Source organism: Manacus candei, unplaced genomic scaffold (assembly GCF_025592945.1).
Source record: "Manacus candei isolate 608988 ecotype Guabito, Panama unplaced genomic scaffold, ASM2559294v1 h1tg000018l, whole genome shotgun sequence".
NCBI lineage: Eukaryota > Metazoa > Chordata > Aves > Passeriformes > Pipridae > Manacus > Manacus candei.
In genome coordinates this window covers 5,482,141-5,505,378 of record NW_026138066.1, presented here as the reverse complement: position 1 = coordinate 5,505,378, position 23,238 = coordinate 5,482,141, and the positions used below count along the sequence as shown (strand labels likewise).

General features: G+C 52.8%; 1 protein-coding gene across 1 annotated transcript; it reads right to left on the bottom strand.

Annotated features, from left to right (window-relative positions):
- Window positions 1–7,203: 7,203 nt before the first annotated feature.
- Window positions 7,204–13,074, bottom strand: LOC127469839 (tumor necrosis factor receptor superfamily member 13C-like). The gene is made up of 4 exons (XM_051784653.1): window positions 13,015–13,074; window positions 9,817–9,955; window positions 9,155–9,316; window positions 7,204–7,517 (listed from the first exon to the last, which is right to left on the bottom strand). Exons 1-4 carry the CDS (start codon window positions 13,072–13,074, stop codon window positions 7,204–7,206), a joined length of 675 nt encoding a protein of 224 aa, XP_051640613.1.
- Between the last annotated feature and the right edge of the window lie 10,164 nt (window positions 13,075–23,238).

Genomic DNA, 23,238 nt, shown 5'->3' with positions numbered 1-23,238 from the left:
TATTTTTTAATAACTCACGGTGTCACTACAGGGCATGAAGTTTGCTTCGCTGAGTTTGTTCGCCTGTTCCCTTGCAGGGATAAATAATTGAGGAGCTGAATAGCAAACCAGAAACCCAGAGAGACCACAACTGGGAATACACTGAGAAATGTGTCACCCCAGCAGCATTTATAGATTTAATTTTAATATTAGTGATGGAGGGGGCAGAACAGAGACAAGAGGGAATTTTTCAGGAGGGTATTAAGAAGGGTAGGCCTGGGGAAGCAGCGGGCTGGGGTTGTGGCTCTGAGGGATGCTTGGGAGGGGATTAATGAGTCTCTCCTTCCCCCTCATCCCAACCCACTGCTCCAGCCCTTTCTGACCCTCCACAGTGCGATTGTCCAGTGTCAAAATGATGGTCTCTCTTATTTGGAGCAGGACGTGCTTTTATCATCTCACACTGCAAATAAGCCAGGATCGCTGTCAAGGGAGGGCGATGGTGGCCACAAGGGGCCAACAAGGGTGACTAGCTGCAGCCGTCCCTCTTGCATCCATCCTTTACCCCTGATCTCCTTCAGGGAAGGACAGTGCTGCATTTAAAGCACTATCTTTGAAATTATCCTAACTTCACAAAGAATTAACAGCCTTACCAAAAATATTGTTATTGCCACAGACTAAGGATGGCAATTACTTTTGGCAGAGGAGGAAGATGATCTTTTGTGTGTCATCCCCACCATAACCCTCTATTTAAACTGACATCCTGAGTTCAGTCTTGGCCACAGTTTTTTGGCTGCAGGTGCCTTCATCCTGGAGTTTTGCCACTCCACAAAATGCCGGCACTTCTCAAATCAGGAAGCAACATCTGAGTAGCGGGACCCAGTCAGACTGCAACCCCCATAGGGAAGGAAATGAGAAAGACATCTGCATCACTGAAACCTTACAGGACAGCAGAGTGTGGGGGGGAGATGGGGGAATCTCCTGAAAAATCCCACCTGCTGTCCCCTGCCTGCAGCCCTCCTCCCAACATGCCTCCTGTGGCTGTCACCCAAACCCCCACGCTTGCCCGTTTGTCCAGGCTCAGAATAGCACTGGCAGCACCAGTGCACTGTGGCCAGCCGACACTGGAGACAGTAGATGAAGGAGGTGGGATTTCATCCTGATAACAACCCACTGCTGGTGACCCCCTCCCCCTGCACCTCTCTGGCTGCACCCTGGGCTCTCAGCACAGCCCCACGCTCAGAAAAAGGGGGAGAATAGAGGAAATAACATAAAGAAGGAGAGAAGAGAGAGGGGAGGACACAATGCGGGCTTGGAGCAGGGGGGGCTGTGCCATGTGCTCTAGCTTTGGTACCACCCACCTCGCTGATCCCTTTTGGGGGGGTCCAAAAGTGGACCCTTACTTTTAGGGTCTTCCACATCCCATGTCCACTTCCACAGCCCTTTGGGAATGCCAACTTTCCAGAGGAGGAGAGCCCTGCATCTCTTGGAGGTGTCCCCAGGAGTAGCGGGGGGTCAGTCCCTGTCACTGTGGAGCTTCAAAAGGAGCGCAGAGGCTCTCCCTGCACAATCTGCCTGTCGCCACTGATCATTTCAGGTGTCAGATGAGGTTTGTGTCACTTGGCAAGGCTCTACTCGCCTTGCCTCCTGTAACCAGGAAGAAGAGTGGGCTTAAAATGACCCAACTTGTTATGGGAGAGGGGGAAATTATTCCCCAAAGTCTAGGGTTTACCCTATGCCTACCTTGGAGCAGGGCCAGGCTGATGCCATAACACAGGGCTGAGCATCCTCCTACATGCGGCTGAGCATCCTCCTCACCCAGCACGTCCCTGTCCCTGCTTCCCCACAGTGCGATGGGTAACAATGGTCTGGGCACCCTGAGAGCATTTGGGGCAGCTGCTGGGGCAGGAAAGGGGCTTCCCTCACCCCCCCATGTCCTCCCCAAGCCCAGGGTGCATTCGCAGCCTAGCAGGTAGCTCTGGAGGCAAGTGGCATCACCCCAGGGTATGGAGAAGGGGTTTTGGAAAAGGGTTTGGAGGGGTTTTTCTGCAGGTGGGGTTTCTCCAACAAGGTGAAGCTGAGCACATTGCAGTCCCTGTCCAACCACTTTAGTCCCCAAGGTCCAGTTTTGGGTACTCCCTGGAACAGCCAGTGTAGTGGCTTTGCTCCACAGTGACAGGGAGAGTGTGGGGCTGTCCCTAGGCCAGCCCTTTCTGCCAGGAGAGCTGCTGCCTGCTCACCACAGCCCTTCAGGTGGTTTTGGGCTGTCCCCTCTCCTTACACCCCTGGGAAACTTCTCGCTGAGCACGGCCAGCAAAGCGGGGAGCAGCGGGGGAGGCCCCAGGGGAGAGCATCAGCCCACAAAGGCAGTGAGGAAACCCCCTCTGTGACAGGCACCCAGGCAGGCACTGTGCCCCTTCCCACAGCTCCCTTGGCACCCTAAAATACCGGACATGGGGGGGAGCAGATGTTGTGTTTGAAAGTGACCAATGCCACATTTCAGCATCTCCCTGGCATGCCTGTGGACCAAAGCGATCCTGACATTAAGCAAAGGAAAGAGAGGCTGATAGAAGCTGAGGGGTATTTTTTCTCTTTTTTTTTGTTTTAATCTTTCCTTAAGTGCGAACACCATCTGTCTCCCCCAACTCTGTCAGCTCTTCCAGTCCCCAGGCAGCTTCGGTCTTCTTAATTACTGTCATTAGGCAGTGGGTAGCAATTAGGGAGGGATGCTGATGAGCAGCATCAGGAAGGCTGTGGTCCCCCGACAGCATCGTGCAGGGAGCTGGACGTCCCCTTTTCCCCAGTCCTGGGCTATTTCCAGCTGGGGAGCTTGCTGGGTGGCACAGTAGTTTCTTTTTTGGTACAGACTGACAGGGAGGGCATGGGGAAATGGGATGCTGGCTGGCAGGTTCATGTCCCATAGAATGCCCAGGGAGGCCTGACACCCTGGGAATGGGCTGCTCGAGGGAGCAGGGCGATGGTAAAGGTGCTCAGTGCTGTTTGGGAAAGGAGCAGCAGCTCTCTGTGCCTCTGGTTGCTCCACCACTCCATGCCTGCTCTGTCCACAGGTGTCCAGTCACCATTGACCATTTCTCCTGGGCAGCCCAGAGGCCATGGTGACCAGCTGCGTGGTTGGATAGTCAGACCCAGCTGTCACCCTTCTTTCTGGCCAATGTGGGGCTGGTCACTAGCCCGCTTGGCTCTCCCCGCTTCCCCTTGCTGCATTTGGGCGTTCGCCCTCCCACGCAGATCCCCTGTGGCACTGCAGCCGTGCAGGCCGGTGTGTGGTGTCAGTGCCACCTCGTGGCAGGCGGCCTGGGCCTGCTGACCTCTCTTCTTCACCCACAGCCTCCCACAGGTGTCCCCCGAGGATTGCAGGGGCACCCATATGTCCCTATGCCATGACTGGCACTTGGAAGTGAGTGATGGGAAAGGTTCCTGCGGGATAGGATGTCCTTCAAGCAGGTGATGGGGTGGCCACATAGCCCCAGTCTTCTCGCAGCCAGCTGGGGGATCGGAGGCTGCAGCCAGAGACAGATGGTCCCTGTTGGACGTTGGTCATCAGGGTATATTACTTCATGCATGGGATGAAATGGTGACCACCTTATCCTACCTGCCCTGCCTGCTGTCAAGGTCCACCACCCACAGAAACCCCATGGAGGGGCAAGTTGGGTCTGCGGAGCTCTGTGTGGGGTACTTTAAGCTGGAGTAGCTGGGCCTACAATCGGGAGGCTAAACTTGTTGGTGAAATGGTAATGGGAGTGGAGAGGAGAAAGTGAGGGAAGAAGGACCAGGTGATGAGGCTGGTGGAGAAAAGACGAGCACTTTGGAGACTGGGGAGCCTGTAGGCTTGAGGAGGGTTTGGCAGACAGGACTGGTGGCTGCAGAAGAAGACCCTTAGCCAAATGCCTCTCCTCTCCATGCCACCATGCACTGTTGGTCAGCTGGATCCTGCCCCTAGGGCCAGGGATGAAAACAAACCCCCATCCCTAGGGACACCAAGGCTTCTTTCTTTTACCACCAGCATCATTGTTGGGACCTGCAGGAACTCAAATATGTTTGTGACCTCTGCCATAGTGAGGTTAGTGGAGTTGAAATGTCTAGGGAGATAGCTGAGGTGATTTTGCAGTGAGGAGGGTTTTAGCCTCGACTCCTTCCTCCTGCCCAGGGATTTCTTCAGACTTTCCCCTGTCTCTCTGTGAAACCCCATGCCCCTGTGGCCAGGTAAAGCCTGGCTTCACCAGCCTTTCTAGGCAGTTGTGCAGGCAGTGGAGCGGGTGCCGGGCTGGGGAGGAAGCACAGTTCCTGCCTCACAGGGGGAAGTGAGAAACTGCTGTGGAAAGTCAAAGAAAGAAAGGTAACACCTCCCCTCTCCAAAAAAAAAAAAAAAAAAAAAAGACTTTCCCCATTCCTTGTTCTATCAGCCAGCTCCTGGCGTGGCCATGGGGAGATGCAGGTGGCCAGGCTTGTCTGGTTCCTGGCCATGCAAATGGCTGTGCACAGGGAACAAGCTGGTGATGCCAGTGCAGGGGGGAGCCTCTCCAACTCAAAGCCCTGTTGTACCCCAAGGACCACCATGTCAGAGACCCCTAAAGCCAGGGGAATGGGGACCTCATACAGACCTCTGATTATGCATTGACAATGGGTTCACTTTATTCTTTAATTTTTACAACCATATTTTTCATCTCTATTCCCTCAGCTCTCCATGCAGCCAAGGCAAACAGACCCTTGCCCTGTACATAAGGATAGAGAGGTGCACAGAGAAGGTTGCAAGTCTGGCCCGGTCAGACTCGGCAGGAAGGGAGCCACACCACCACTACCAGATCACCACAGCTGATATTTGGGCAGGCAGGCTGTGGGAAAGACACTGCACATGCCAAGGGGCACTCACTGGCTGAGAAATCCAATGTGGATTAAATTGCTACTCTGCAAACTGCAAATGCCAGGGACTTCCTATACGGGGAGATGCCTGGCATAAGTTCCAGCAGAAATGAGAGAAGACGTCCTTACCTGAATAAAAAGAGGGGCTTTTTCAATAGGATTTGTATGGGTGTTTCTTTTTCAAATCACCGCATTTTCTGGGGTGGGCAGCATATCCGCAGGGCTGGGCTGCAGCTGTCACTGGGTGGAAAGTGGAGGGTGGTCCTGATAGTTCTACTCCATTTCCCTCTCACCCCCATCTCCCATGAAACAGGTTTCTCTGCCTCCCACAAGTAGTCCTTATTCCAGTGCCAAAACATCCTCCAACCTGTCTTGGGCTCATTTCCCCACTCCAGATGCACAAAGGTTGCTTGAATTTACTTCACAGGGTTGGGTGCAGAGCCTGAAGATGAGGAGATGTCTGACTCATGCCTCTTCTGCAATGGGCAGCATGGCTATTGTGGATAACCAGGAGCCCAGACCTGGGGTCTCCACAGCTCCTGTCAGTGAGCCACAGATGCCTGGAGCCCCAAGAGACAGCCACTGGGCACATGGAATACCTCCTCCACCATTCTCAGCCCCAAGGCCGAGACAGGACCCATCTAATCCTGGGTCATGTGGAGCCTCAGCCGGATGAAGGCTCATCTCTGCTAGTATGTTTAGCTCTGGGAGAGGAGTTATGGTGAGGAATTTCGGCCTTGGCACTTATGGCTGTGCTTGTGGCACCTATTATGTGACTGGTTCCACAAGTCTGGTTCTGGTGCCATGGACAGGGGAGAACAGGGAGGGTCACCCGTCAACAGCACCATCTGTCCTGCAACCCCAGAATAGAACTCAGGCGTGGGCAGGGAGTCACCTTCCCATCATCAGAGGGACACCTCCTCTACACAGTGCCACCAGGTGACCCTATTGGGAACTATGGCACTCGGTGGCCCATTGGTGCTTGGTGGCAGTGCCCTCACACCTTGCTTGGCTGCCTCTGCCTCAGTGTCCAAAACTCCTGGACGAGGAAGCCACCTCACCTAAGGAACAGCAGGCCCAAGCTGTCACTGAGATGGCACTTCATGCAAGTAACACTGCCAAGGCACTTTTAATTGCCTAATCACCTCCTCCAGGTTCATCAGCACTGCTCACCCAACCCATTGACCTGTCTCTGTTCAACCAAGGGGATCAGCTGTTGTAATTACTCAGAAACAGCAACCCCACACTGTTTCGTTCCTGAAACAGAGCCCTTCCTGCGCAGTAAAGCCACTTGCAGGCGGGTGAAGAAAACCATTTACAGAGAAATGCCTGGGACCAGCAACACTGGCCAGATCTGGCACACAGGCAAAGCCTTGAGGACACTCGCATAAATTAATTCATCCTGCCTACGCTCACATCACACCCTGACTGGTTTTCTGCAGCGCAGAAACATCCATCCCAAGTGACACACAGTATTTCTACAGCAACAGTGAGCTGAAGTGACGGTTGTCTGGAGCTGTAATGACAAGTTCATGGAGCTCCTCTAGACTAGCTGTCTCTGTTGCCTGCCCTGGTCCTCCCTAACTTCAGGGATTGTAGGTCAGAGCAAGGACAGAATGTTTTTCCCCTCTTCACTGCTTGGGAAGATGGACTTTTTTCCCATCTCTGGGGTACCCAGCTGTTGGGGGGGTTCCTAGGAGTGCCAGTAGATGCCTGTCCCCATGTGAGAGTGCCCAGAGGGAGAAGAGACCTGGGTATCACACAGTGCAGAAGACAGGGTGGCAGGACTGTGAATAGAGTAGATGCTGGATGTGCCTTGCTCCTTATGGCCTCGAGTCTACTTTTATTGAGGTCAGCAGCAAAAATGGAGCTACTGTGGTGTGGCATTTGGTCCTAATGTAACTCCCTGCTTCCGTCTCCATCTTCCTTTTCTCCTGATGTTTCTGCTATTCCAGCTCCATGTTCTCATAAGTTGCCCATCCAACATCAGACCTATCCTGGCACAATTGCAGCCTTGCAAATGGCACAGCAGTCCCTGCCATGCTCCATCCTCACTGGTTGTGTCTCCTCTGCCTTCTCCTAACAGTTGAGCCATGGCAGTTGTCAGTAGTTCACTGCAATTCGGTGTGGTCCACTTTGGCTTCTTCCAGAACTTACAGGTGTAACTTGGGACTCAGCACAAACGGGAAAGTGGAAAAGGACAGTCATCTTACAAGGCTGATCTTGCTCAGGGCAAAACCTGGACCTCAGAGAGCTCATGCCCACAGAAGGCTTCGCTCGTCCCAGGAACAGGCTGTGGGTCTCCACGGGGAACAGCTGGAACACTCCAGCCCCATTTCCCCTCTCTCAGACTCGCTCCTCTCTGGCGCAGTTCTGGGTGGTTTTGGTGGTGACCAGGGCTGTGGCCCCCAGCTCAGTGGCAGGTAGTGGGAAGCTGTGGTTGCATTCCTCATGCCGGGGGTACACAGTGGAGAGCAGAATGATGTCACCATCAGCATTGCCCTGGCAGCATGGCCTCCTCTTTGCCCTAGCTTTCTCGGGTGGCCCCAGCATCTTCAGGCCCCCATCAAGGTGCAAGCATAGTTCTGGGTCCAGGGCACCATCTCCCTCTGGCATGGCAGGGTCTTGGCTGGGTAGGGGGCTGGCAGTGTCCATGTTTGCTGGGAGGGGACAAGAAAAGGGGGTTACTGGGCTCACAAAGTGGGGTCAGGCAGGTCCCAGGGAGAGGACCCTGTCCCTGGGGGGAAGATGGGGCTGGAACAGGAGGAGCCTGCAAGGTCCCCACCCCACCTCTCCTGCTGCAGGGTTGATATTGCTTACAACTGATGGGCTTTTTCCCCCCTAAAAGACAACAGGGAAGGGCAGAAACTTGCACTTCCACTTCAAGCCCTCTCATTAAACCCTGCCAGCAGCAGAGCAGCCCAGCCCATGGCGGCTCGCCCTCCCTGACTGCCTCCTGCTTAAAAATAGACTTGTTTACACACTTTGAATGCAGGCGTGTGCCTCCAGCCCCAAGCCTCCTGACACTTTCCACACATCCAGTGCCGCAGCAGTGGGCTTGCTGTGGTGCAGCCTTGGGGGGCAAAGGGGGCGAGGACCAGGGCATGCAGCAGGGGATTATCCAAGCAGTGCCTCCAACACTCTCCATCATAGCCAGATCTCTCTTGCCACTGGATTTCTCCCTCCTCTTTTGTTCTCGGTATTTTTCCTAGGCATGTGCGTCACGGGCTGTCGCATGGCAGAAAAGCCCCGGGTAATGTCCCCCTGGTCTGAGTCACCAACCAGCACTGCCAGAAGTGTGCAGGCAAGCCAGGGTACAAGGACCAGCTGCCCCTAGCCCTGCTGTCCCCCCATGGACACCAATCCGGATGTTGGGGCAGTGGTGGGTGCCAGCATCTCCCAGAGGCAGCCCGGAGATCGAGGGTCCCAGGGAGCCATACTTCATGAGGGTCCCAGGTAGCCATACCCCCTGCCTGGGAATGGGGAGGAGTGAAGCCAGGAAAGATCCTTTCTGAGAAGAGTGCCCAGGGCTGAGTCGGCACCAGTGCAGAGACCCTCAAGGGAGGAAACAGCCACCCCAACAAAACGGGCCATCGTGGGGCACTGTGGATTTACTATTCTGTGAGTACCTCTGCCAGGAAATGCTCAGCCTCATCCCTGGCCCCCGATCCCTATTTTTGATGTGCTGGATGACCCTGTGCAGTGCTGCAGTGTCCTGTCAATGGAGCTGGCTCTGACACCCCATTAGTGTCTTTGAGGTGCATGTTGGAGGACACTGGCCATCCCAAGCAGGAAAAACAAGCTGGGCAGTCAACACAGGACACCCATTGCAGTGCCACAGGGAGAGGCTGCTCCTGGAGCTGTCACCAGATGTCCACCACTGCCTCCACAACCCCCGCTCCATCCATGGCCCTCTGGCTACTGGGGGAGAGGGCTCTCATCAGTGAGCTCACAGAACTCCTCACCAGTGCTCTGTACATGTCCCCTGTGGAGAAGAGATGGTGCCAGCAGATGCTCTAAGCAAGTGAAGGCACCAGGGAGACCTGGCAAAGGGAGGGATGGCTCGGCAGTGTTGCCCTGGCAGTCAGGCACATGCATAGTTTCTCAGGGAACAGAACACCGTGCCTCAGGTGGTGACTCAGCTGCCCCAAAACGTCCTGGGATGCCTGTGAAGCTGATGTCGAGGCGGAAGAGCAAGCCTCGACAGGGATGTGCCTCAGGGAAGCTGGTAGCAAGTGATCCCAAATGCTCCTGGGTCCTCAGGGTACTGGGAGAGGGAGAAAAAAAGGTCCCCTACCTTTGGCCTCTTCATCTGCCGCTTTCCTCTTCCTCCTCCACTTTCCCACCTTACAGGCCAGGAAGCCACAGAGAGCAGCCAGAATCAGGATGAACACCACTGCCACCGGGACCCCGAAGATCAGGAAAGTGCTGGTCAGGGTGGGTGCCAGGGTGGGCTCTGCTGTGGGGTGAGATGCCAGCAGTGTCAGGAGGGGGAGAGCTGGGGGTGGAAAGGAGGACAGCAGTGTTTCCCACCCGACCGGTCAACCCTGGGGCTGTGGTGGCACGGAAGGACAGTGGCACCTCACTGCTACCCACCTGCAACGAAATGTGTCCCTGCTTGACGGGACCCTTATCCCATGCCCTGCCATTCCTGGAGGGTGGAAGATGAGGGCATCCTGTCTTCCTGCCTGTGACCAGGAAGGCTGTGACCCCCACACCAGGCTGGATCATCTAGCTTCTCCCTTTCCCTCCATGTCCCTTTCCCTGGAACTGGTTGCCTTCTTCCTCTCTCCTTCTCCTCCAGGTGAAGGCAGTGCTCCATCCTCTATTGCCACCTCCATAACCATCCTCAGGAGAAGGTGCCCTCCATCTACCCACCCTTGGGGTGTCCCCAGCCTCCTTCACCCACCGCCGCCCATCCCTGGGAAGATAGAACCCCAGCTGCCCTTGTCCCCTTACTTGTGTTGTCCTTGTACAACTCGGAGCACTTGATGCATGACTTGGTCAGGGTGTCGAAGCACTCGAAGGAGAGGCAGGAGGAGGCAATGGCAGCTTTTCCTGATGAGGACATGGCCGAGTGGGAGTGAGAGCCCAGCTCCTGAATGGCGCGGCAGTGACAGGGCCGCCCGAGTGTGAAATCGCGGCGCCCCGGGCCCAGTGGCAGAGGGAGATACAGTCTGTCAAGATGCGTCGTCTCCCTTGGGGCTCACAATCGCTGTACTTGGCCTGGGGCGGATCTTCACGGGGAGGAGGAGAGCAAGCGCTCAAGCCCTACCCCTGCCTGCCTGTGCAAACGTGCCCTCAAACTACCCCTCTCCTCCAAAATATGCTTCCGAAATCCTCACAGCCCCTCATGTGCCTCAGCTACGCAGCACCTTGTACCTGGTGATATGGTGCCCCTGCCTGACCTTCTTGATCCTTACTCTTCCCCTGCCCACAGGCACAATCCCCAGCCTGCACCCTCCCTTGATGTCAGTGAAAAGCACCCTCAGCTTCCTCCAGTGTCTACAGGAGGCTTTCCTGTGCCTGGATCTTTACAAGACCCCGTCCCAGGGCCACAGACTGGCTTGAATGGAAAATGCATAAAAGGACCAGAGAAGAACTAACATCTCCCCTTTTAAAAGCTCCCACTGCCCCCAGGACATGGCCTGTCAGGGACTGCTGTGTGGACAGGCCAACTGCTGTGTGTTCTCCACCCCTACTAATGATTGTGCTCTCCCCCACCTTGCTCTCCCCATCCTCTCCATCACAGACCTAGACCCGTGGCTCCTCAGCACCATGTCTCACTCTCCAGGGCTCAGATCTGGCTCTGCTCAGTAACTGCCCAGGGCATGGGCAAAGCAGGTCACACCAAACAAGTCTGGTCCCCAAACCATTGGAAGGGACTAAAAACACCCTTAATGGTCTCAGATGTTCCTAATCAGGAGTAGGAAAATGTCCTGCTGCCAGTACCTACACATCAAACCCCGATGCTTGAGATCTGTGGATTTCAGTGCTGTGGGTGGCTCTCCTCCATTGCTACCAAACAAAAGTCACATCCTCTTTTTCTTCGCTCTGTAGGAAAGAAAGGGGCCAGCCACAGTTGCTGGCTGGGTCTCAGCTGAAGGAAGTGTTCTGTCCTAGCCAAGAGATCCCTGATAGGGTTTTATTGCTGGAGTCACATTCTTCCAGCAGCTACAGCCTTTGGGCTCTTTCTAGTGATGCCTCTGCCACTCACTGTCCAGGACCAAGGCTGGGAGAAGAGGAGGAGAAAATCCAAAGGGTGCTCTGGCTCAAGCTGACAGAGTACCAGGTATCCCCACTGGGCAACTGAGGTCCTCTGAGACAGGCCAGAAAGCTTGGTCCCTGGATGTGCCTTCCCCTCTCCAGTGACTGCTGGGCAAGCTGAGCCCACAGCCTCCACATCCCACATCCTGAAGCCCCAGATGGGATGCAGTCACCAGCTCCCTACAGTAGATCTCAGCTCAAGTGCAGTTCTTCAGTATCCCATGCCCTGCACAGCAGGAGCTGCACCACAGCACATCTCCCTCCCTGACAGCAGCATCCCCAGAGGGTGGTTTGCACCAGAGCAGTGCTGAAGTGGCCCAAGCACAGTCTCAGCCCTCCCCACAGAGCGTGGTGGGGCTCCAGACAAGCCAAAGTCCCAACCAAAATCTGGTAGCTCCCCACCAGTTCACCGTTTGCCATGATTTCACTTCCAGCCGGTGTGCCCAGAGACTTGCTCCATCACCCCTGTGCCATGCCAGCAGGGATGGCTCTGCCAAGCCCAGGGTGCTGCGAGCTCCATAGAGGAGCTGTGAGAGCCCAGCCATCATCCTTGTGCCTGTGGCTCAGTTATTTCTGCTCCATCTTAGTCAAAATACAACTCCCCAAGCAAGTGGGGACACACCAAGCACTTTCCTCTCTCAGCATGGCTCCCAGCTCTGAAGCCACGAATGTCAGCTTGGCACCCTCTGCCTTGATACTTAAAGCCCTGAACAGGCTGCACTCACCCCTGCTCATACTTGCCGGGGGGACTGGGTCAAATAGTAGGACATCTCTCCATATACCACTTCAGCTGTCTCTCTGCCTGTTGTGCATCCCAAGCAAGGAGCAAGGCTAGGGTACAGACATGGGAGTTAGAGGGACATATGTCCAGCAGCAGGGCGCTGGACCCAGGGCAGCTCCAGGGGATGGAAACCTGTGATGCAGTGCCACAACCAACAGCAGGGAGAAAAAGAAAAGCCAACGCTTGCTCCAGTCCACATCTAAACTTCACAGTGGAGAGCCCTGGCAAGGAGAAGGCACCCAGAATCCGAACTGTCCCCAGAAGGTAGTTTGCAGGAGTGTAAGGGTAGGGACTGAGGCCTAGAAAACACCTTGCCTTGTGGGCTGGTGGGGCTGGAGCCATGCGTGGAGGCGGAAGATCCCCACAAAATCTCCAGTGCTGCTCTGTCAGGATACCTGCACCAAAACCACCTCCCTGCTCCAAAGGCTTTGCTGTTTCTCTTGGTCTGGGGTGTTTCCACCTGCTAGTCTCCTTTTCCTGAAGGGGTATGCTCCTCCATCATTCCCCTCCTGCCCTCCCCCATCAAATGCCCCCACTGTGCTTCCCCCATGTCAATCATCTCTCAGTGACCCCCAGCCCCTATTCCCATCGTTGGACTGTCACCCTGCCTCTCTTCCTCCCCTTTCTCCTCCCTGCTTGGCTTAAATTGCAGGGTGGGAAATGGTTCCCAACATTTGCTGTACCACGCTTACAGATTAACTCTGTCACCCCCCCAAATACGCTCACCAGGGAAAGCCCAAATCAAGTAACCTACACATTGCTTTTGATGTGGAGGGTGAAGTTTACAATAAAGTTCATTTGGCTCCCATTTCAGTACATGGAATGAAAACTTGAAGCTGCAAAGGCATGGTGGGGAGCCCACGAATGGCAGCCGTCATGTCCTCCTGTGAATAAAGTGCTCCCAGGTCCTGCTATGTGAAAGGATGTTGCAGCCTCATTGCTGCTATTGACCTTTCCCTGTTTCCCCCATTTTCTCAGCCCTCTTTATCATGCTCTACAGGTCTTCTGTGCCCTCTTGCCAGCCTGTCCACCTCCTCTGGGGCCACATGATAACACTTACTCATGGAGAAAATCAGTGCTGACTATCCCAGCAGCACTCACGTGTGTACCTGCTCACAAGCACGGCCCAGGCTCTGGGCATCGGCCACTCCACTCTTTGCCTCCCCCATCTTTGCCTCTCCTGCTCTTTGTAACTGTGGTTGATCATCTCTGGAATAGCAAAAGTTGAAGCTTGGTGACTAGTTTGAACTGTTTGCATCTCAGAGCTGAATATGCTTGATAGTCGCACAAATGCATAATTAAAGAGCAGAAAAAATGACTCACTGGATAAGGAAATGTGCTCCTCTTATCTTCTCTGCAGAGAAATGAAAGCCCCAGGAGCCTGGGTCTCTGGTTAACTAAGTGCTTTTATTAAACAAATAAACCAGAAAAGATATCAAACAAGCGATTTAAGAATTATGTCTTAATAGCAGACTTGGAGAGCTCGATTTCCAGTGCTGTTTGCTCCCATCCCACACAAGGAGGGCTGGCTTTGGCTGCTGGGATCCCTGAAGTGGGCATGGCAGTACTGGTGATCCAGGAGTGTGGAAGGATGGCAGTGTCCTGAGAGTGCTCGTGCACACATGAGCGACTAGACTCGTGTGAGCGGTTCCTCTGGTGTCAGGGGCGGGCGAAGTGACTCACGCACGCACTTGCAAAACCGTTCGTAGCAGAAAATATCCACCGAAAGTTCACCTTGTGCTCGTGCACACCGGAAACCCAAGGGTTTGTCTATCAGAAAAGCTGTGAGGTGTTTACTGAGCAGACCCACTTACCCCAGGACAAACCTCTGACAGGATGCACCCAATGCCTCGGGAACATCTCAGCACAGCCTGACATCTGCCCCACATCCAGATGGTGCCACAAGAATGCTTTGGTTGGAGCCAACCTCCAAAGCCCATTTGGCATCTCATCCACACACCCCTTCCCAACACCTCTGTGCTGGCTGGTGGGAAACATCCCTTTCTAAAAAGTCCCACTATGGTCTTAGGAGCAGGTTTCTCAGAGCTCCAGCATAAATCTCCTCTGGGTCCGCTGGGATGCCCCAGCATGGCCCAACCCCACTTTGCTCTGCCTTCTCAAAGCCAGCTGGGAAAGTGGCTGGGAAATCCAAGCAGATTTTAGGAAGAATGTGGGAAAGCAAAGGTTTCAAGACATTCATAATCACCCTAACACCTAGACCCTTTTGTAGGTGCTCCGCTTCTTATCAAGGGGTTTTGTGACACTGCTCAACCCCCAGCATGGGGAGTTTGGTGTGGGGAAGTGTCCCACTCTGCTGAATGTCATTTGTCTCCCTCCTCCTTGTTTACATGTCCCTGGAACTGTGCTTGTCCATGAGGCTAAGGAAAAATGGCCAGGTGTTCTTGGACCTTGTCCTTGAATACTCAAATTAGGCTTCTCAGTGAGCTAGCTGCCTGTTGAAGAACCTTCTGGGGTTACAGAGTGGTGGGTCAACACTGCCTGAGCTCAAACTCCCTCTGCCCACTACCCCTTCCTACTCCACAGAGCCCAAGGGGACACAGCAATGCAGAGGACATGGGGGAAACTTCACTTCCTTGATCCAGCCCTGGGGGAGCTGAGCCCTTGATCTCCCCTTCCAGGGGTGGTGGGGAGGAGCGAGGAGTGTTTCCAGGCAATGTGTTGGCTGCTCTTGTTGTTCTGCAGAGTGTGGTGGGACTCTTAGCAAGGCTTGGGTCCCTGACACCACCCCAGCTCTAGCAAGCCCGTCCATGTCATGAGCAACACGCTGTTAGCTGAGCCTGGCTCTTCTGCCTGGATATCCCTGTGAGCAAACAGTACACAAACCCCTTCCTGTTCTGCCTGCAGCAGGGATGCTACTCCCATCTTCATCCTGAGGAGAGGTGGGATCTTGCCCTGATCCCCTTGGGTGACTGGGGGGAGGCCAAGTGCCCCCCCCAGTTTTGCCTGTGGCTGGTCATAGGGAGTGTTCACGTGCTGTGGCAGGGCCAGGCAGCACCTCCAGCACCGAAACAGAAACCAGTCAGTGGCTGAGGGCGATGTGCTGCCAGAGTTCAAACCTCTGAACAGGTGGGTTCAGCCAGATCAGGCATCCCTACACTGGGGCAGAAATCTCCCCAGCACTGACAGTGGGGAGCCCCACCACTGCACTCTAAAGGCATGAATCTCCAGCAGATGACTTCAGAGCTAAAAATCAAAGCCTGCTGAAGGTGAGGAGCCCTCACACTTTGCAGCTTGCTCCAGCAGCAAAGGACAGGACATTGCTTCGGTCAGCCTGGAGGTCAAAACTAAGCTAACCAGCCCTGATTACACTTTGCACAGTGCTTCATTGTAATGAGTTGCTTGCAGGAGAGCTGCAGCTCCAGCTCACACATGGGAATAGTTTGGTGAATACATTTGAACAAGAAGGCAACCTGAGAAAATACAGAGAGTCTTGCATGAAATTCCACCACAGAATAAATGACATTTTTCCTGATTGTAATGATCTGTTGCAACTTAATCTACTGACTGTTGTACAACCACCCCCTTCCCCATACAGAAATAACACCCCATAGATGGCAGCCCAGCCCCAGCACCGCTCTCCACAGCCATGCTGCTGAGCACTGACACAGGAGCCTTCCTAATGGAGATACTCAAAACCAGCAGCATGCCTGGATAACTAAAAGCATGGCTCAAATGGGAAACAGAGTACACCTCCTCCCCCAAAACTCCGGTGGCACCTGTAGATTGCAACAATTTAAGCAGGAGTAAGGGTACAAGAGACTGTGTGGTTTCCAGTACCAACCCCCTGTTCTACAGACAGGTCCCTGTGAGTCCCTGGGGCTGCCCTGCAGCCTCCTGCCACCCTGGGCACAGGAAGAGGCAGTAGGTTCAAGACCAGCCTCCCTCACCTCCACCACTGAGAAGCTCCAACTGCTCCATTTGTGACCACTGGACAATTCCCCATGAGCAGCTGACCCTAGGGAGCAGTGGTATTTTGACTGTAGGCTGCTTGGTCCCTCAGCTGCCAAACTCCAGCTAGTTTCAGTCCCACAGCATTGAGAGGGACTGCAGTGCTGCAGGAGGAAGGAGCGGCACATGTTTATACATGAGTGAAGCCCCAATCCAGGATGAGAAGCAAGGAAGCACATTTCCTTTGAGCCAAGGCAGGCCCCACAGCCGGTCAGGTGCCTGCAGCAGCAACCTCTTCAATGCCATGCTGCCGGCTGCAGGGCTCGGGCTGACAGCCGCTCCTCTCCTCCCTTGCCAGCCAAAGCACTCAGATGTGTTTGATTAGGCTGCAGTGGCATCACCATGCTTGTCCCAGTACCTCCACAACATTCTCCAGCTTCCCATGGATCTTTAGGTACCAGCCTGGTGTAAAAAAGCCTGAGTGATTTTATTCGCACAGGCTTGAGTGCAGAATAATGAATTTCCATGAGCACATTAAGAATGCAATGTTAGGAGAGAACTGACAGGTGTATTTGGCCCCTGCCCCTCCTCTTCTGGCTGGCATCTGGGTGCGACATCTTGGCCATCCTGCCAAAGCCCAGAGAAGCAACAGGGGTGCAACACATGGGGTTGGGAGGGACATAAAGGGGAGGATGAGGAGCTGCTGCAGCTGCAGGACTGAGGAGGTGGAGAGTGACTGCCAGCAGCCCTGTATTCATCATCCCTGCAGATGGACTCCAAGAAATCTGTGGGCAAAGTCCATTGATTCCCTTTCAAAGGGACAGCCCTCCCCACAGCTTGCAGGCACTCCTTCTGTAACAGCCACACTGACTTCTGAGCCTTTGGGGCCTCGGCTCTGGCTGGAAGGATGTGTTGCACTGGCACAGGCTGTCACAGAAAGGGAGATGCTGTGGGAAGCGAATGGTTCTGCTAAGGCAGATGGACATAATCCCTCTTCCAAGATCCTCTTCCCCATTTCCTATCTCAGTGTAAGCACCTACAGGGGAGGTCTTGCCCTCTGCCCCAGCCCACAGGGAAGCTGGCTGTCCATCCCCATGGAACATCTGGCCAGCACAGGTCCCTGGCTCATACTTTTCTTCCCCTTCCATGCTGCACCCACAGCACTGCAGAGGGCTGGACCACCAGGGGATGCCGGCAGGCTTCTGAGGGACCATACAGCAACATAGCATCTCCCATCATCCAACCTAAAAATGCACATTAGAAGCTGAGGGCAGGAACAGCTTTATACCCCCTAATAATCTTGTCTCTAAGCTAGATAACTAGGACTGTAAATCCCTAGTGATAATCACAGCCACCATGCCTGCAAGCTCTCCCCCAGACCATTCATCTGGCTTGATGATGCTTTAAAGAGACATCTAATGAGGATAATCTGATTCAAATCCCCTCCTGCTTTTGGGCAGCAGAGCAATTCAAGCCCCCTCAAACTCCTTCTTCCTCCATGACTGTCTTTATTTCCTCTTCTTATATGAATCACTGTGGGGTTTCCTTTGCTTTTTGCATTACTATTTTAAATCTTTGATATGACCACTGCAATCAAGATTCAGTCCCCAAAGAACCTAATTAACATGAAATCAGACTCACTTTTACTCATCGCCTCATAATAGAATGGTGGCTTCTGCTTCAGCTCTCAGTTTGGGTGCAGGGAACATTGCAGCCTGCTTAAAAAATTCTCTCTTTACCTGATTCAATCAGAACCACTTACAGTAAATACACACACACACTTCAAGCTTGGCAAGAGAGTCAAGCTTTGGGAAGTGGGGAAGGTCTCAATCACACTCAGCTTTCAGTGCAGAGCAGATGGTGAACATTCCGACTATATAATTTATAGGACACCATCACTACGTATTAGTCCCATTCAGTGGCTGAGCTCAGCCAAAGCACAGCTCATGCACACTCAGAGGGGACTCACACAGGTGATGCTCCACGTGCAACCTGGGTAAGAGGGGAGACCCAGGTTTTGAAGAAAGCACACGCTTCGTGTTTCATCTCCTTCCTAACAGAGAGCAGAGGATGCAGTGCAGCAGTCCTCATTCTGGAGGGTTTTTCTCTTCCCCATGGGCCAGGCAAACACTTCCCAGCCTGCAAACTTGTGCTTGAACTACATCTGTATTATGCAACATCTGCGTGCAAGCAACTCCCCTTCCCAGGGAGCAACTCATGCAGCAGTACTATGGGTGCCAGGGCCAGGCGGTGGGTTTGTTTGTACTTCTTCAGGGCCACCGTGCCATGCTGGAACAGCCTGGCATGCAGCTTGCTGAGGGTCACAAAGCCCAAGAGGGATCTGCAGCACCACCGCAGCTCTATTGTGAGAGTGCCTAAGCCTCCCTGCTCTGCCTCTCACCCAGACACATACACGGGCGATGCCAGGGAGGCATGAAGGACCTATAGGTCAGAAGGAAGAATGGCTCAGGATGGCCAAGTTGGGTTGTAATGAAGAAAAAGGTAAAAAGGGAACATCAAGTAGTAAAAACATTCCCTGAAGAGTGAGGCAAAGGCAGCTCCAGCCCTGTCTCTAAGATCGTAGAGCTTTCAGTCCCCTGCATGGCTAAAAAGGAGCCCTGAAGATAAGTGGGCAAGACTGAGCCTTTACAGATACCTGGTGTGCAGGCACAGAGTGACATTGTGCTATCCCAGGGCTTCCCCAGCTCCAACGCCTTTGATCCTCTGCTGCTCAGGATAACAGCATGAGGCACTGAGTCACCCCTTAGTCCCATGGAGGAATGAGGATTAATTAGTTGATGCTGGTGCGTTGCATTGAAGAGAGATGTTCCACTGCTGCACGAGCCACAGATTGTTACGTACTGAGCTGAGCCAAATGCAGCCCTGGCTTCACATCTGTGATCTCTGGAAGAGCAAGAAAAAGAACAGCAGTGGGGCCCAAAAATTGAATGTGGGCAATGCCAACGCTGCTGTCAAACCTAGGAGAATGGCCAGCACAGAGGTTCAAGAGAGCTTTGAGCTGACCAGTGCAGACAACAATAGCGCTTCAAGGACTGCCAACCCTCAACAAACACACAAGGTGTTTCAACAACTCCAGCACAGGGTAGGAGCAAGGCAGGCTCAGTTGCAGCATGGCACCATCACCCTGTCACTGCAGGGTGAGCACAGAGCTGGGCCAGAGAACTTCCACAGTAAGACAGAAAAGGAAAATACTCCCCAGAAAACAGGGAAAGCCTCCTTAGCATGTTTAATGGTAGCTGGGATTTTTAGGTTTTTCCGGTGTGCCTGAGCACAGGTGCTTCAGCTGGCCCTGGCACTGCTTGTTGTAGTGTCAAGAGAGTGGTAGGATCCAGAGGATAGAGAAGCCCCTGCGCACCAGGGCCGAGTTTCCCAAGGGGAGGTGTTCTCTCTCATTGTTTTTGTCCTTGCCCCACCTCGGCGCTCCTTCCCGTGACGCAGAGAGCCCACGGGGCTCTTGCACCCTGCCCACAGCTGCACCTGGGCCGCGGCGAGGAGGCAGCCTGCACGTATGTAAAACATGGGCTCTCTTTCACACACCGCTGACTTCCCTCGGCAAAGGAGGCGGCGGGGGGGTGAGTGGAGGGAGGGGGAGGATGGGCACGGTGCCTTTCCTGGCTCCTCTCAAAATGCCCCACCACATGGTAAGCTCGAGGGGATGAGGGATGTCAGCATCGTGGCACGTGTCAGCTCTCACACAAGGAGCCTGTGGCAAAGGAAACGTGGCCCAGCATGGGCCAGGAGCCCACACGACTCAGCTGCCAAGGAGTCTGAGCAAGTCACATCACTCCGAAGTCCCCTGTGCCCGACCTCTCTCGCTCACCGGTTCTTCACAGCCAAGACAGCCCCTCCTGCACAGAGCTGACCCGAGGGGATGCCATCCTGCCTGGCATCGCTGTGCTGTATTAATATTTAACAATGAGGAAGAGATCCAGAGAATTTAATTTCTCCCACTGGCCAATTCAAGGATAATTGAATTGTGCAGGGAATTTCAGCATTTCAGAGGGTGGTTTCGTTCCAGTTCACAACAAAACCCAACCATGCCGCAGTGCCTTCTGAGAAGGATCACAGCTCAGTTTCAGGCAGCCTCCCTGCAGCAGAGTCAGGCATGTAAGCAGCACAAAACACAGCCAATCTCAGGAGGTGCCCAGCAGGTAGGTCCCACCAAACTCTCCCCCACAGAACTTAGGTAAAAGTCAAACTCTGCTGAATAAGAAAAAATGGTTACTTCTGAATGTTTCCACTCAATTCCAGATTTTCAACCCCAAAGCAATGTCAATTTGCCCTCATTACACCCCCTCGGTGGAGACAGCTCCTGCTATAGAGGCAGAGCAAGTGAGGCACAGTGAATTTTTGACACAAAGCGTGCCCAGGGTCATGCTAGAAGTCAGCCACAGAGGTGAAACGAACCCAGTGTTTCTGGCTCCCAGCTCTGGGCTGTGCCAGTTATTGCTTTCTCTTGCACATAAATCACTTTTCCCCACCAGTGAAGGACAGCTGGCCACTGAATGGAAAGTGGCAGTTGTTCAGCAGCCCACAGCAACATGCTGCACACCAGCTTAGGGTGGGAAGTGGAGAACACTCAGAGTACAGATAAGACTGCCAGGGGATCTGGGCCAGCTGAATGGAAACAGAGCAGCTGGAATCCAGCCAGAGCAAAGCCCAGTGCTCCTGGAAAATCAAGACAAGTTAAAAACCCCAAAGGAGGAAGCATTTCTCTTGCCTTTGCCAGGAGAGCAGGTACGTCTGCCACAGCTCTGCAGGTCAGCTCCAGGCAGCAGAGCAGGGGTCCTCTTGTCCATCACTGATGTGGACAGTGGTCACAATGAGAGCAGCTCTTACAGCTTGACCACAGCTGCTGACCACCACTTCTGATCTAACCCAGCCACTCCCTTCAAACAAAGGTCTTGGCAAGCAAAGACATTCAGTTTTAAACAGACCCCAAAGCAAATATTAGAGGTGGCCTTGAATCTAAACCTCTACCACCAATTTCAAGGTTTGGAAGGGACAAATAAATCCCCAGGGCTGGATTTATCTCTGATCTTTGTTCCAGGACAGAGAGATCTATTACCACGGGTGCCGTATCAGTACAGACTTTCTCTCCTGCTAGCATAGACTGAGCATATCATGTCTTATGCTTAAAAGTTGGTCTAATTTAACTGCTGGTGTGGCAAAGTGAGGGAAAAAAACCCCTTCCGTTGGAAAACCTGAAGTAGTCGAGAGCTATAATCCCAACAGACAATGCCAACCAAGCTGATTTGTGCTGAAATCTCTCACAGAGCACCTCCACAAGCCATTTGCCCAGCAGGCTGAGGATACAAAATCTTCTTCAAGTGACTGGACTGAAGGTAAAATCCTGTGGGTCAACCTATCATAGCAGAAGAGACTGTACGACAACCTCATTCAGTTCCATGCAAGAAAAATCAGTCATGACCAAAGTGCAACTGGTGTGAGGTTTTCTATACTAATTAAATCACTTTTACACTAATTTTGCTGACATAACTGACAAAGAGAAACACATCCACAAACTGAAACAGTCGAACCAGCAATGCTTATAGGTACTTTTGCCACAGAGGGGGATTTCTCTTTGAAAATCTCCAGAGGGATAGGGAACTGAGGCAAAAGAGAAAAGAGAAAGCAAGTAGCTCCAAAATGTTTCTGTAAGTTTAGATTTCAGTCAGCTTGGCAAGCTCTTTCGTGATGTTTGAACACAACAGAACCTGAGTCATTAGCCTTAATTCAGCTTCAGGCCTTCCATGCCTCTGATCCCAATCCAAGTACTACTTTCACAAGACCTTTATCAAATATTAGCCCTGGCTACCCCATGAAGATGAAAGATATCCTCAGGTGCCTTGTCTTCTCTGGAAGTAAGGGCAGTGTTATGGCCTGTCTAAACTAATAGCTGACAGTTCCTAGAGGTATTTACATAGTGGAAGATGTAGCTTTAGATGTGTCCCAACTACTTTGGGTTGTAAAACATGATGGACCTGAGACACAGTGTCATATTCTTAGACACGCTCCACTTCCCCTGCCAGTTCTAGTAAATACTTTCTCCTAAGAGTAAGAAAAATATTTGCCCCAAGGTGAAGCAAGATGCTGCTCTTAAGGAACTAGATTTTATTTTGTACCAGCTGAGATTCAGCCACCTGTAGGAAGTAAAACCAGCATCTTTCTTCTTTGAAAGTAGTAGAAGGAAAGAAATACCACATCTGAAACATAACAGTGGAAAAAAAATCTGTTTGAAGGTGCAGGAATGGACAGTAGCACGTGTGGGTTGCTACGAAGCATTCTGGGTGGACCAAATAAAGTTTCATTTTCACTAGTTAAGAAAACACAGCGAAATTACTCGAGGTCAAAGGGATTTTACCACAGTCCAATAGTTATTAGTCAACTGGAGAGTGACCTAGGAGATGGAAAAGTCTCCCTGTCTTACAGCAATTGTGGAGGACATGAAAGAGTGGCTCATTTCATGCCACATTCCTTCCTTCCCTCCCCCAGAGTGCACCTGCACATCAAGAGCAAATCGAAACCAGTCTATTATAAACCATGGTCTCCTTTATTTTGAGGGATCCAAATCAAGAGCAAGGCTGAGACAGCATAACCAACACAAAAACTTGTTTCTCAGCATGATTGCCCCTCTCTGGTGGCCAAGTCCTGGTTAGTACCTTCAGAATCACAAAGCTAGCTGAAAGTAGGGCATGCCCATTAAGCTTCCAATCTTCCTTACACAGCCACGACAGTTTGCACATGTCTTTCTCCTTTGGGTTTTAGCCAGAGTCCAGCCCCTTTGGGCATCATAACACAGCTGAATGGTTTAGCTTCTTTTGTTCCAGCTGAAAAACAACCTAGCCCTCCCCCGCCAGCAACAATACAACTGGAACTGGGATTTGTGTGTCCTCTGAGCAAGGATACAGGCTTTGTGCCTTGCTGAGCTGTCTTTGCAGAGACTGCCAACACTCACAGCTGATTAAGCCTGCAGTGCTGCTTTCTGCTTTTCCTGCTCACAGACAGATGTCAGAAACAAGCTAACTGAAACAGCGCACGCAGCTAGAGCTCTCCACCTAGGAACATTAAAGCAGACTATTAGGGATTAAATAAATTTAGCCAGAGCGGAGTTTAACACATTCTCTCTAGGTTTCATTTCTACCTGGCATGCAATTCTGGGTAAGAAAAACCCAGCATCTCAAGAAACACTGTATTCTGGCAGGTAGCTCAACTTGGTGTACCGGAAGAGCTGTATTTGGAAAGCTTTTGCCACCACCACGTGGCTGAAGCCACGAGTGCAGCACAACAAACTGGGAGTTTGAGCTGCCAGCAAGGTCCAGCCTTGCTGACAGGGAAAACCAGAGCAAGTGTTCACAGCTTTCAGTGCCCGTCCCACATACATAACAAAGAGCATACAACTA

Bases quoted from the DNA above. Each gene is read 5' to 3' on its own strand.
- LOC127469839 (XM_051784653.1), bottom strand. From the start codon at position 13,074: ATGGGGGAGGCAAAGAGTGGAGTGGCCGATGCCCAGAGCCTGGGCCGT. The intron at 9,956-13,014 runs GTACACACGTGA...CGCGCCATTCAG, and splicing joins TGGGCCGTGCTTGTGAGCAG to GAGCTGGGCTCTCACTCCCA. The intron at 7,518-9,154 runs GTAGGGGACCTT...GTCCCCTCCCAG, and splicing joins GGCAGATGAAGAGGCCAAAG to CAAACATGGACACTGCCAGC.